The following is a 13,614-nucleotide window of genomic DNA, read 5'->3' as shown; positions in this document are numbered from 1 at the left end:
CTACACTGTCTGAGCTCCATTTTTTTGTCCTAGAAAAATTCTGAAACATACACTGAAAATGAGTACAACTTTTCAGGTTTACAAGTGAACTAATATAGCTCGTCCCACAAACGTCATCATTGATCAATACATATTACAGTCCGGCAGATGCTGGACTTTTGATTCCAATACAGATATTTAAGAGTTAAGAAAATCCAACACACAGGTCAAAAGTGTCATTTTTAAAAATATGAACTCCAAGATGAACTCCTAAAATAGGGCGACTGTGGCGCAGTGGTGAGTAGCTTTGTCCTTCAATCGGCTGTTTGATCCCCAGCTCCGCTAGCCCATGTCCATGTGTCCCTGTGCCAAGACACTTGACCCCAAATTCTACAGTCTACAGTGTGGAAGGAGTGTGTTGTTAGTCGCTTTGGATAAAGTGCCAGCTAAATGAAATGTAATGTAAGAAACTACAATCTTCCTGCGTATAGTTGAACAATATCCCTGTCAGTGTGGACAATCCAAATAATAATGACAGTGTTTATATATTGATCCAACCTTCTTTCACATGTCTTCCCTGCAATTTCTTGTTACTCAGCAGCAAACGTGTACACTGATACCAATATATCTGCAATAAGCTGATAGCCGCCGATATATTGGCCGTGGTTTACTGGTCTAGCTCTGTGGCTCAAGACGAAGCTTTGACTTGTACTGTATTTCACTGCAAAGAATTAGTGCCAGAATAAACACGCTATGAATGAAATATGACACTGATTTTACTTTGAAGGTGATTTATGTACGTGCGCGCGCTTCTGTAGCCTCACAGCAGTTTTGACGACTTGAGACTTGAGCCTGATGTGAAAGTACGTATTGTTATGTAGTTTCTGTTCTCAGAGGGCAGCGGTTCTGCCACGAGTCGCTCGCCTCACAAAGGGCTCACAGGCGGTCAGTCTACCGGCAGGCTTGCACTGCAAAACAAGATTGAACATTAATCGCGCATGCGCAAAGCTCCTGACCCCGCAGTATGATCCACTATGGCAGAGCACTTTAAATCAGGATCACTTCTGGGTCTTTACTCTTCTCTTAAAGAGGAGAACTTTTCTCACATCACAATATGTTCACTGCTCTTGTTCAAGACAACACAGACTGGACTTTTCTCACTAGGAAGAAAACCTGAACTAAAAATATGAAAAGCACTTATTGCTTTTTGTATGAAGTAAATCAATTGCTGGTCTTCAACATTCGTCTTTAAGGTAAGCAACGGACTGAACAAAGGCAAAAGGAGTGGTTTGTCCCTCACAGGGACCCTTACTACTGAACAGTACCTGTTCAGAAAAAAAAAAACAGATTTATAAACTATATATGTATGTATGTAAACTTGCTGTTGCACCAGAGTGCCTGTTAAATTACTTTTAAAAAAAACATGCAATACACTAGTTTTTACTTCATTATGGAACTTGGCGAATAATGCGATTAATCAGTTACATGTTTTCAACTTTGCCCAGCCCTAGTATTCATACTCAGTTAGGTATGAAAGAGAAAATGAGAAGGAAAAGAAGTAAATAAATTCTACTTTGTTTTGAAGTGAAGACTAAAAGAGAAAGTATTGTAGAATGTTTCATATTTAACAGAAACTGCAGCGTGGGAGATCCACTGTAGTCAGGCTATTATCTCCTGAGGCTAATATCTGTAATATCTACCTCTTTTTATCCTGCTCAATGCCCAATTTTTATCTTCAGCTCTCCCATATTGATTCGTTTGTTGATTCTCAGTGAGACTGGCCTTGTTAGCGAGGCTTTTAAATTATAGGGTGTGATTTGCTTTAGTGATGATTAAAAAAAAATATTGCATCACAATGCGTTAACCTTTAAATAATACAATGTTTGTTGGAGCTAATTGAGTTTAATTGTGTTTCTGACAGCTTCCATGTTGATGCCGAGGTTGCGGCTAACCTGCCAGCAAGCACAACTCAAAAGGGATAGAAGATACTAGATTAATATCTAGTAGCTTCTGTCTATTCATGATTGGCAAGCAAATGTCTCTTCCATTTATAATAATAGCATTGCATTCCTAATGGACTCGGTTTAAGGATATAAAATCTTAGGATTAGCACGAGAACAGACATATTGATAAGTCTAAAACCATGATTGACAAATCCAATCCTGCTGGCTAATGCAGCCGTTTGTTAGAAATGCAGCTCAAACCTATTCAAACATTCAATTGCAATCCAGACCCCACGAGCCAATAATCTTGTGGGTGGTGTTTAGACAATAATTTATCTTAATTTGTCGCTGGACAAATCTGAGACAGTACAGTATTTAACAATGTGGCATGTATTCATTGGAGAGATGAATGAAATGATTCCTGTGTATGTGTCTGCTCTCCCCATGATGCATGTTTATGGTTGCTCGCTGGCTGACATGCTAAAACATTGGATGTTTCAAAAATAATCCTGATTGGCACTGTCTTTTTGAGGGTCTCGAGCACGGGGTCTTTGGCTGTGAGGTGTTTATACATTTTAAGACATAAAGCCACCCTTTATCCACGGTGTTTTTAGTAAAGATGGGTTCTCATATCTTTGCAAAGAGCCAGGAGCAAAGTTGCCCTGTATCTGTAGGGAATGGGATCATGAATATTGTGTTAACCCAGAAAAGTTAAAATCCATGCATGCTTCCTTGTTCCCCTGATCCCTCAGCTTTTGTTGTTGCATTGGCCCATTGTACCCGAGAAGAGATCAAGGGGACCCCTGTCGGTTGTGGATTATTCCTTTGTAGAAGCGCCACTGTAGGGGATAGAGGATTAAAAGAGCAGACAGTGGATGGGGATTCTGCAGGAAGTTCGTTTGCAGCACACACTGCACATTCATTGTTAAATTTGAGTGTTTTCTATTGAATAGCCTATTTGGTGTAATGTTTTTGTTTTATAAACCTATCCAAGGCATAGACCCACATTAACTACACCCGATCTAAGTTTAGTTTTAGTTTGTGTGTCACTGTAGAATCTGCGTCATTGGGATATTTATATCATATATGGACAATTAACACTGGAGTTGCCTGTAGCCAGATAATGAATTTTCATTGTGTTTACATGGTTTCCCAGCTGTTGGAGGGGTTTAGAGGGCACTGCAGCTGAATGAGTATAAAAGAATATTTTTCGTCTTTCTCTCAATTTCCGTTAAGGGCGTATTGCGACCTGGCCGCTGCTGTAGTAGTAATCTTGTCACAGAGATTCTAGTGTTGTGTCTGTGTTATGGCATCTTCAGACACAAGGGAATTCTGTGGACTACTCTACATGTTTCATAAGCTCTTGATTCTTCTATTTTTGCAGGGAGCCATGGACCTCAAAGCTGGCCTTCCTCATACCCAGAATGTTCTGCGAGGAACCAATCACCTGTTGACATTGCAGAGGAACAAGCTTCCGTTTCGGAGGAGTACCAGGAGCTGGTGCTTGACAAGTTCAACGCTGAGTCCTCCAACCAGACCACCATGAAAAACACTGGAAAGACAGGTCGGCATCACAGATTTAGTTTTTTAGTTTTGTCTCTAAATCGCATTAGACATGAATGTAATAATACCAACATTCAGGTTTATTTGTACGGTCACGACTTTTTAAATACCAGTTGATAAATGTATGGTGGCTATCCCTTTTATACAGTTTCCTTGACTGTATTAGACCATTGCAAGCAGTAGTGCCAGATCATTTAGCAGGAAAGCCTTATGGCAATATCGGATTCAAAGGATTTTCGCATCACAGTTTTTTATTTACTGAATTAGTCAAGTAGAAATTCTAAGTAGTCATATTTTTCCCATAAAGAGCTGAATGTAAATATCGTTTACGATTCCACAATATACAGTATACTGACAATGCAATAAATGTAAATACACAGTAATAAAAGACGGTATCCATATTAAATACCCACTTGCCACCAATGGCAACTTCTAAATCCAAAATCTAATGTTTCAATGAACAAACAACATTCCAACATAGTCATATCATTCTGTAATGATTATTGTCAATCTATCATGTTTTAATGATGCCTTTATTGTTCTGCCCAATGCTCTCCTTTTCTCTTCCCATCATTTCCGTATCAGCCTTGTTTACAGAAACATTTTGAAGCTGACTTGATAAACTGCTTCTTCAATCCATTGCCACCATTTTATTTTTCAATCAGCTAATCCGTTGCCCATTGGTGTGAAAATCCTGACCTTAATTGATCTCCTCTGCTCCTGGCACTGTTTCTCTCTGAGTGTAGTTTCATCTTTTGCGTTTGATCATAATGAGAGTTGTTAGCCTCCATGACAACCAAGACCGCTGGGACAGCCGAGCAATGCTGCGGGCTGCTTATTTACAAAGATGGAAATAACACGGCTGGCTGTAATTTTGGGCACAAACAGTACAGAGGGAATTTTAGATGGCTAAGCACTGTGAAATCAGGAAAATGGAACAATGTTACCACAACATATTTTGCATTCACTTTTTAGAAGAGGCCAACTTAATATTATTAGTATTAGTATTGTGAAATTGGTTTAACATTATTATAATTTTATTTTTGTTCATTAAACTTTGCCATTACTACTGCCCTTTTTGAAATACCATGACATGACAGGTAGACTTAATCGCTCATTGAAAGATTACTTTGAATATATATACATATATATATATATATATATATATATATATATATATATATATATATATATATATATATATATATATATATATTTATATATACACATATATATATAGCGATTAAGTCTACCTGTCATGTCATGGTATTTAAAAAAGGGCAGTAGTAATGGCATATATTAGGGCTGGGCAAGTTAACGCGTTAATGACGCGTTAACTTTACAATCCTTTTTTTGCATGTTTTTTTGCATTGGGAGGGGCTTATCGCTTTAAATCTCTCCGTAGTTCAGACCTAGCGTCTCACGGCTCTTCCAGTCCTGCCCGCATGAGGTCAATCAAACATGAAAAAATAAATAAATAAGATAAACGCATTACAGCAGCACTGCTTTCACTTTAAAGGCGATTCATGTTGATGCGCGCTGCCGCAGCCTGACTTCGTTACGCAGCAGACAGGCAGCGTGACGAAGTGAGTCTGACGTAAAGCACGTATTGTTCTGTAGCTTCTGTTCTCAACAAGCAGCGGTGCTGCCGCGAGCCGCTTCACACGCGCCCACAGGCGGGCAAGTACACCGCTTTTATATGTACCGGCAGGTTCCGTGTCCAGATTAAAAGTTAATCGTGCATGCACAAAGCTCCTGACCCCGCGGTCTGATCCACGCAGAGCACGTTAAAGCAGCAACACTGCTGGATCTTTACTCTTCTCTCAAGGAGGTGAACTTTCCTCACATCACAAGATGTTTAAGAGAACACAGACTGGACTTTTCTATATATGTGTGTGTATATAAATATATATTATATATATATATATATATATATATATATATATATATATATATATAAATATATATATATATATATATATATATATATATATATATATATGTGTGTGTATACATATACATATACAAATATACATATATATATATATATATGTGTGTGTATACATATACATATACAAATATACATATATATATATATATATATATATATATATATATATATATATATATATATATTAATAATAATAATAAAGGATATATTACATTACCAAGATTAATGCACTTTAGAATATAGTGTTTTAAAATATTTAACAATTTTAAATTACATTTAAAGATTATAATAATGGAAAGAGCGTCTCTGTTCAATCTATAAGCGTTAAAAGCTCTGTTCAGAAAGCAGTGGTTAACTTTTTTCAGGGCTGCATTTGATCGTCTTTATCACTTGAAATGTGGAGGAATGTGTTCATGGTCTAGCCAACACTTGTTTGTGTTAGTTATTGATCCTCGTAGATATTTGGCCTTCATGTCCTTGTAAAACAGTTTAAAAGTTTTGAATGTGAAGCGTTCTCCTCAAATGAATCAATGGCCTTCACTTTGGTCTTGATGCTTCCTTGGTGCCAATTCTACAATATTTGTTCATGCGCTGTCCCTGACAATCTTTTGTCGTTAAAATTGTGTATCCAAGCCTATTGTGTGATTGTCACAGCGTTGTCGTCGTCCAGAGTCGAGCAGAGGCCCCTTAGTGGCACTTCAACTTCAACTTTGATCATGGATTTGAGCTATTTGTATCATGAAAATTCAACCATGCAGTATGTCTTCTCATCTTAGCTGCAGTGTTTCACACATCATAATATGCCTCTTTGTCCATTCAAATACAGAATATTGTCATGAGACTACTTTTTGCTGGCTTCCTTTGTTTACATGGACCGCTAGTGATGAAAGGTGACACTTCTAGTCCCAAATGTTAAGACTGATACGTATAACCTTCAGTCAGATGTGCATCAGAGTGTGACCATGTTGCATCTGTGTGTGAGCACTAAACATTGCCCATACCAGTGTGATCTAGCTGGCTTTATCAACCTTTTAGTTTATTTTCGATTTCATAAATTACATCTCATTTTTTTAATTGTCAGTGTGCCAAGCGCGTCGGTGGCCGATGCGAAAACTTGAAAAGAATGACCTGTCTAGACTCTAGAGCCAGTGTTTGGTTTGTCTGCTTTAGAGACTTGGTGGGCAGGCTCTCTGGAGATGACTCGCTCCCTATATATATAGCTGAATTCAATGAAGAACATTGGTTATTTGAAGGTGATAAAACACTAAAGAAAACATACTTCTTCATCCTATATTTCCGTCAATAGATCCCCCAAAGGCGACACACTGTTCCTTTAACGATAGTGTTTAATCTTAATCTCAATGTTACCATCCATAGTCAGACTGTGCCGCAATTTGTATAGATTTCTGTCAAATATGGTCACACAGATAAATTGCCTTTACTGTCCATGGACCGATTATGCATACTACCGTGCTTTGTGCTCAGGCCAAATCTGAATCAGGAAAACCGTGACAGTGTTTTTTTTTACTGCAGCCACAAGGGGCTGCTGAAGTCCAAATGTTCAAATCCTGGGCTTTAACATCTTTCATTCTATTTAAAAGTCAATGTTGTAATTAAGAACTGAGTGAATAGATCTTAGAAGTTTATCACATTGATTTCACAAGGTTCCCTTGTGCCTTGACCTGCTTTGAGATTGAGCCGACTTGCTGCCATTCAAGCAGTGTTCCTCAACAAAACATTTCTCAGTGAAATTTCAAACAACTCTCAACCAAATTCATGGAATTGGAAGGCCCTGGAGACATTTGTATTGATCAAGGATTTACTTTCACACACACTCCCCTTCTCTCACTGGATGTGATTCAAGGTCTTTTTGGCTTAGCTTCTAATTCCTGCTCTGCTGTTGGAGGGTTCAAACACACCCAGGGCAGCATTTCTAATGAAACTCCCATGACCAGCCGGTACCCCCTTTCCTTGACTTTCCCTGTGTTGCAGACAGGATTACACTAACTCCACACAGCAAAACAGTGCTTTATTACCATCCTTGTGAATATATACAGTATGTGTTTTGCAGAAGAGTTGCTCAAATGATGAACATGTGATGAGTACCTCTTTCTTATACGGGCTGCTTTTCACTTTGACCTGATGCTTTCAGTCTCAGAAATCTCTTCCATCTAAGACATTTTCCTTCATAGTGTGGGCCATCAGCTTAAGCAGCACTGGCACATTAATACTGCTGGAAGATTCTTTCTTGCCTCACGAGAGGGGTTCAGCTCATCCTTCATCACACAAGGTTCTGCTCTCTTCAGATCTCCGCTTCTCCCTCGTCCTCTTCTCTGGAAGATTCTGCCTGCTAGTAATCCCTGCATGGTGATCTGTTTCACTTATCTTGATGTCATCCTTTCCCTCTGCACAGCTTGTTCACCATGACATCTGTGTTTACTGACAGTATGTTTGCTTGTACAAACGATCCAACCCATGGTTTGCTTTGTGTGATAGAATTAAAAGTGGGACGTCCTCATTCAGAACGGCTGACTTTGCTTGTAACGTTGGGGGACGAGCCGACAGAGCACCGGTACTACGCTGGCTAAGGATGTCTCATGTAGACATGTTAAAGGTCCATCAATACATGAACAAATGACCTCTGCCAGTATAGCAGAAGGATGGTAATATGTCTTGTTATGGTGGTGTGTTGGATGTGATGGAAAACCAAAGAACCAATGGAGCCTAAATTTGCCCTTTGGTGACACCGCTGTGTACATTTACAAACATATATAGGCTTCCAGGAACAGCAGACAGGCTGAACTTTTTAGGGGAATCTAAATTGCTGTTGTCATGTACAGAAATCTCATGAGGGCAGTGATGTCTGTTTCAACCTCAGGAGACGGATTACATGGCCCACTATAAATTATGAAAATGTGGTGACCCTTAGGAAATCCTTTCAGAAGCCACCTCATGGTTTTAAACGGGCTCAAGCTCGTAACAATGATATATTTCTCATCAGGAATTTGTGATTTTGGAGTTGATGGACCTTCTTCGGCAGATAGCAATAATATGCAAAGCTGTGGTGTCATTATCTCTGTGATTATGCTGTTTGATATGGTCAGCTTTCTTTCAGCAAACGCCAATATTTGGCAACATTTTTAAGGATTGAGGTTGGAGTTCAGTTTTGCAAAAGTATTTCTCATGGAGTTAAATTGTTTTTATTTTGGTACACTTCCTTAAGCACAGGCTTTTGATAGATAGAGGAATTTGGGATTTTAAAACATTTGAATACTGGCAACCTAACATAACCTAATAGTAATATCAAACTAGAAAAGAAAATGAGCATTCTACAGAACAAATGCAATCATTTTTAGCTTTCACAGTTTGGTTTAGACAAGATTTACCATTATTGAACAATACATTACAGCCGGTTTTGAGATCTCAAGGGGCCTTACTGTTTATTCACACAATTATTTACCAGTTAACTGTAACAAAATCACTGATGAATTAAATATCATAAAATATCGTAAGTGCTTTTGTTCATAAACTCATGCAGTCATATTTTTAAAGCCATATTCTTCTGTCTTCAGTAATGAAACTCAATTACTATAAATACTTTTACAATGCATTCATGGGACATTAATTACCATAACTAATAGTGACATAGCAGTTCTGCAATAAACATTTAATTGCAAGATCTTGTGGAAGAAAATGTCAAACCTTCAGCAATGCAGAAATTGGTAGTAATCTTGAAAGAGAGATAATTAAAAAATGCTTGCTATTCTCCAGCTGAAGCAACGACCTTACAGCTTTGCAAAACACTAGCCAGTGGAAGAAGATAACAAAGCAGACAAATTCCATTATGTCTTCTTAGAAAACCTTGCAACAAGTTTCAGAGACAATGGCTTTGCCTCAAATAGTACCGGGCGGATGGTTGCCAGGTGGCAGAATGTCACTCTTGCTGCTCTTGAGTCAAGATCATTTGTGAGTTTCTTCGCCCTTTAAAAATCCTTTAAGGAATTTTACAAGCACACTGTTGATTCCCGGTTAAAATATATAATCTGTGTACTCATTTAAAAACAAAACCAAGTCTGTCTTCCGAGGCAGCTTGTTTAACATACAGTATCATCAAGCCAATTAAATTAGCAAAGGAAATGTGGAGTTGAACAGGTCACATAATCATTAAACACTGAAAGTATTCAGAGCGAGTCTACAATCTTTCCCAAGTTGTTAGTTCACACTGACAATGTCACACAGAGAGACTATGACTGATAAACAAATTAATCAGTGTCTGAAGCAGGTAGATATTGCATTGTGTCATGTTATCATAGAAAATAGATTATGTTTGATATTTAGAGATAACAAAGTTCATCATCTCTGGATCAAAAGCTTATAGAATAAATATGAACACCCCAGAATTGAACTGTGTTATTTTGAGATCGTGCGATAACTGCGTTGTCGTTACAGAAATAAAACAGATGAGAGTTTAGATAATAAGAATTAAGTTGTGATCTTTAGATAACAGATAACAAAGAACATGAACATCCTCCTCTGAGCACATCTTTGTCGATCTCCCTTTTCCTGCTATGATTGTACTTCATTTTCCTTCTTATTTTGATTCCATCTTCTCTTGTGTTTCGCCCCTGTTTGCCTCCAGTTGCAGTTCTCCTGAAGGATGACTACTTTGTAAGAGGTGCTGGACTGCCGGGGCGTTTTAAGGCTGAGAAGATGGAGTTTCACTGGGGTCATAGCAATGGATCAGCAGGCTCAGAACACAGCATCAATGGCAGAAGGTTTCCTGTCGAGGTAAAGCATCACCACACTACACTTTGACAAATGTGCAATATGGGGCCATAAGGGTCCATATTGAATATTGGAGCCACGTGTAGAATTGTTGCAGCACATTGATGGTGCTAATATCAGTATACCTCGTCTCCAAGAAGCGCAATTCAGTGTGGTCAAAAGCTATTTTTAGGTAACCTCTGGCTTCCAAATGATGCTGAAGTGGACCCACTTAAAGGTCAGGTAACTGCTGATGTCATCAGTGGTCATCTCTGTTTGTGTTTGGAGACTAGAAATGTATAACACAAAGCCTGTATTACAATCGGGGTGTGCAGTTTGAAAGACGTGGGTATTTACATTGCATGAAGTGCTTGCGTTATGGGAAATATAGAATCCAGCATTTTTTTTACTTATACTTTGCTTTGATTCAGATCTTTTTTATTAGTTTTTTTATTAGTCTTTGTAAAATTACTGGAAAACCTTAAGACAGTACAGATAAATATACAGATAACAGTACAAGAAACAGATATCAAACAAAAAACAAACATCTTTCAAAATACTTTCTACTTAATGGTCAGTTGTTAATAAAAATACAACAATAACATCTTTCTTCATAATATATTTTTAGCCATTGTAAGAATCAGATATTGTTTTGTTGAATTTAGAGTTGAAAATATGAAAAATGTCATCAATGATAGCAGAGTGAAAAGGCATTAGGAAAAAAGTTCAGTAAAGTAGAGAAGACGAACAATGAAGCAGAAGTTTGTACCTTTCTTGCTCTAAAAATGCGTATTGCACAAGGTCACAACATTTCTCAATGCCATTTGTGCCGAAAGACAAATAGCAGACAAAAGAAACAAAGGGAGCAAAGACTGCAGAAGTAATAAAGAAAAACAGAAAATAAATTATCATCCACTCTTGTGGCACAGATATAAAGGGTATTAAGTCTGAAACCTTTTGGTATTTTTTATTCTGGCTCCTGGATTAAAGCAGAAATCCTCCTATTTCTGTGTAGTGCAGAGAATTAGCTATTAGTGTCTTTCACATGTTTATGATTTACATTGCCGTTTCTATTCATTATCTAAAAGGAATTGGCAACTGCGTCTTACTCGTACATTTTGTGGGGTTGTACAGAATGTTTTTTGTATCCCCTCTATTGTCAAACACTAATAATTAGTGTAAATATAACACTGTATGAAAACAGGAAATGGCTGTTAGTGTGCCTCTCTGTCCTATCTCCAAACACGCAGCTAGAGTTCTCCTGTGTTTGTTTCTTGGCCCTGTTTTTTGGAGTCCTCTTTGCAAGCACAGCTTTGATGCTGAATGGCTTCGTAATTATATTTATTTTTGCCACATCACTTTGTGTTCAATGTAGTGTTAAAGGGCACCGTATTATATACAGCCATTATGAAGCTGTTGTGCGTATGGCTCCTTTGATGGCACGCTTCTAAATAAGAAAATGGGATTCTCTTTAATGACCAATTCAGGCACTCGTTAGAAAAAAGCTGAGCAAGAAGAAGAGAATTATTCCCTTTAGATTCATCGTTTATGAATGTGAAATATAGATGTGTAGCTTTGCGTGTTTTTGTGTGTAGTTCAAGGTTTTTGCATCAGCCTCTCTGTCAAAGAACATGCTTTCCAAGGTTAATATGCTTGTAATATGAAAGGATCAAGCTCTCTTTAAATAGGAAACATAAGCCAAGGAGGAAAAGTTGTGAAGTTGCTCAAATAATGATGGGAAGAAAAGCATAGAAATAAAGATATGGGGGGAAAAAAATGTCCACAAATAGTATATGTATAAGAGGAAAAATAAACGCAAGGAAGGGATAACATATTGTTTTGATATGTCTTGGTGTAACTGCACAGGAAACACTAACAACCAATCTGAGTAAGCTCCAAACCCTGAATGTTATGTGCTACAATTAGGAGTGCATAAAAACTAGCTCACAAGGAAGTAAAAATGTTGAAATAGACAACAAAAAGTAATGGATACAATATGAACGTAAACTTTGATCAAACCTGTTGAAACAAAGAAAGGGATCAAGACAATTACAGGCTTACTTTGTCCGGGACAGTAAGAAAACATATATTAATCCTATCCATGTTTAAAAAACTAATAGGATTCAATAACTATTTGTAACTATTTTACAAAACAAAATTGGGAACATTGAATGAAAGAAAATAATATGAGCAATGTTTTTTTTCCTTATGCTTAAGGCATTTAAAATGCCAAAAGCTCTGCCATTTAGATGCATAGGTAGTGTGATTATTTGTTTTATAACTCAAAGGATGAGTGACCCTCTTCTATTCTATTTAATCTGTGAACACAGCCCTCATAGGACTGACAGTACAAGACAGTATGATTGGGTTGAGGCTTCGTAAATGACATCATGAATAAATGTTCAAAGGCATTTCAGTGAAAAGATGCCCAATAAAAGACAGCCACTTGGCGCATGGCGACCTTACGGTCATATCCTCACGGGGACTGCACAGTCTTTGCTACAGGAAGTACAAAAAGGAATATTCCATCCTCATATCCGCAAAGATGTTTCCTGTTAACTGCATACTGTATATGAGCACCATATATGCAGAAACTGTACCGCAATGGGAGGTCTGCTTTTTTAAATTATTCTCTTTTTCCATAGGTTAGACTAAATGGATCAAACATGATGTATTATTCCACACTCTGAATCAGAAGGTGAAGGGGGGAAATCAAATGATGTATGGTTGAAAGGGGACGTGTTTATGCAGGATCTAGCCTTTGGCCATTAAACTTCATCCTGTTGGATGTGACATTTTCATATCTATGCCTTGACAGAGTTTGATGTATTTAATATTATATTACAGCCGACACTAGATAGGCAGCAAAATGTTATGTATATAAATGTTTGTGCTTGACAAAGCCAGTGCTCTTTTACAGTAGAGGTTTGCTGTTGTTTTGTATATCTTCTGTTATTCGAGAGTTGAGCAGGATGACCTTGGAGGTTGAGCTCCAGGGCTTGAATGTCTCTGCTAAACAGAGACACATTCAGCTCTGGGCCACTTATAACACACCACATAAAGCATTTATTCTAAAAGCATGGGAAACAAAACCTCAAGCATGTTTATTCCACAGAAGCTTGAAAACACATATATTTCACACATGAGAAAGAACAAAATCATAAAGCTGCCTTATAGAGCTGCTCTGCCTTTTGTAACTTTTTTTTTTTTTGGAAAAAGAAAAACGACAAAGACGGCTGCTCGGCCTTTGGCTCACGAGCTTGACATTAATCTAACCACGGTCTCTTTCATGGGAATGAAGTGGGGAAATCGATAGATGGACCACCTGTTCGCTCAAACAGCACTATGAAAAATGAAACAGTAGATTTCTTTTTCTGCCTCAGGGTGCCATAAGGAGATATTTTCTAATAATAT

The 13,614-nt window shown here is 37.7% G+C and overlaps 1 protein-coding gene across 1 annotated transcript in view; it reads left to right on the top strand.

Annotated features, from left to right (window-relative positions):
• The window catches only part of ca16b (carbonic anhydrase XVI b), a 93,612-nt gene that overhangs the window by 45,622 nt on the left and 34,376 nt on the right, over positions 1–13,614 (top strand). The window contains exons 3-4 of the mRNA XM_068594255.1: positions 3,307–3,486; positions 10,076–10,224. Of these exons, the coding sequence (XP_068450356.1) occupies positions 3,307–3,486; positions 10,076–10,224 (329 nt within the window). The remainder of the gene's footprint in view (positions 1–3,306; positions 3,487–10,075; positions 10,225–13,614) is intronic.

This window comes from Clinocottus analis, unplaced genomic scaffold (assembly GCF_023055335.1).
Source record: "Clinocottus analis isolate CAN_PGR_092001 unplaced genomic scaffold, fCliAna1.0.p SCAF_3, whole genome shotgun sequence".
Classification (NCBI taxonomy): domain Eukaryota; kingdom Metazoa; phylum Chordata; class Actinopteri; order Perciformes; family Cottidae; genus Clinocottus; species Clinocottus analis.
The sequence above is the reverse complement of the archived record's forward strand: the minus strand, read 5'-3'. Positions and strand labels throughout refer to the sequence as shown.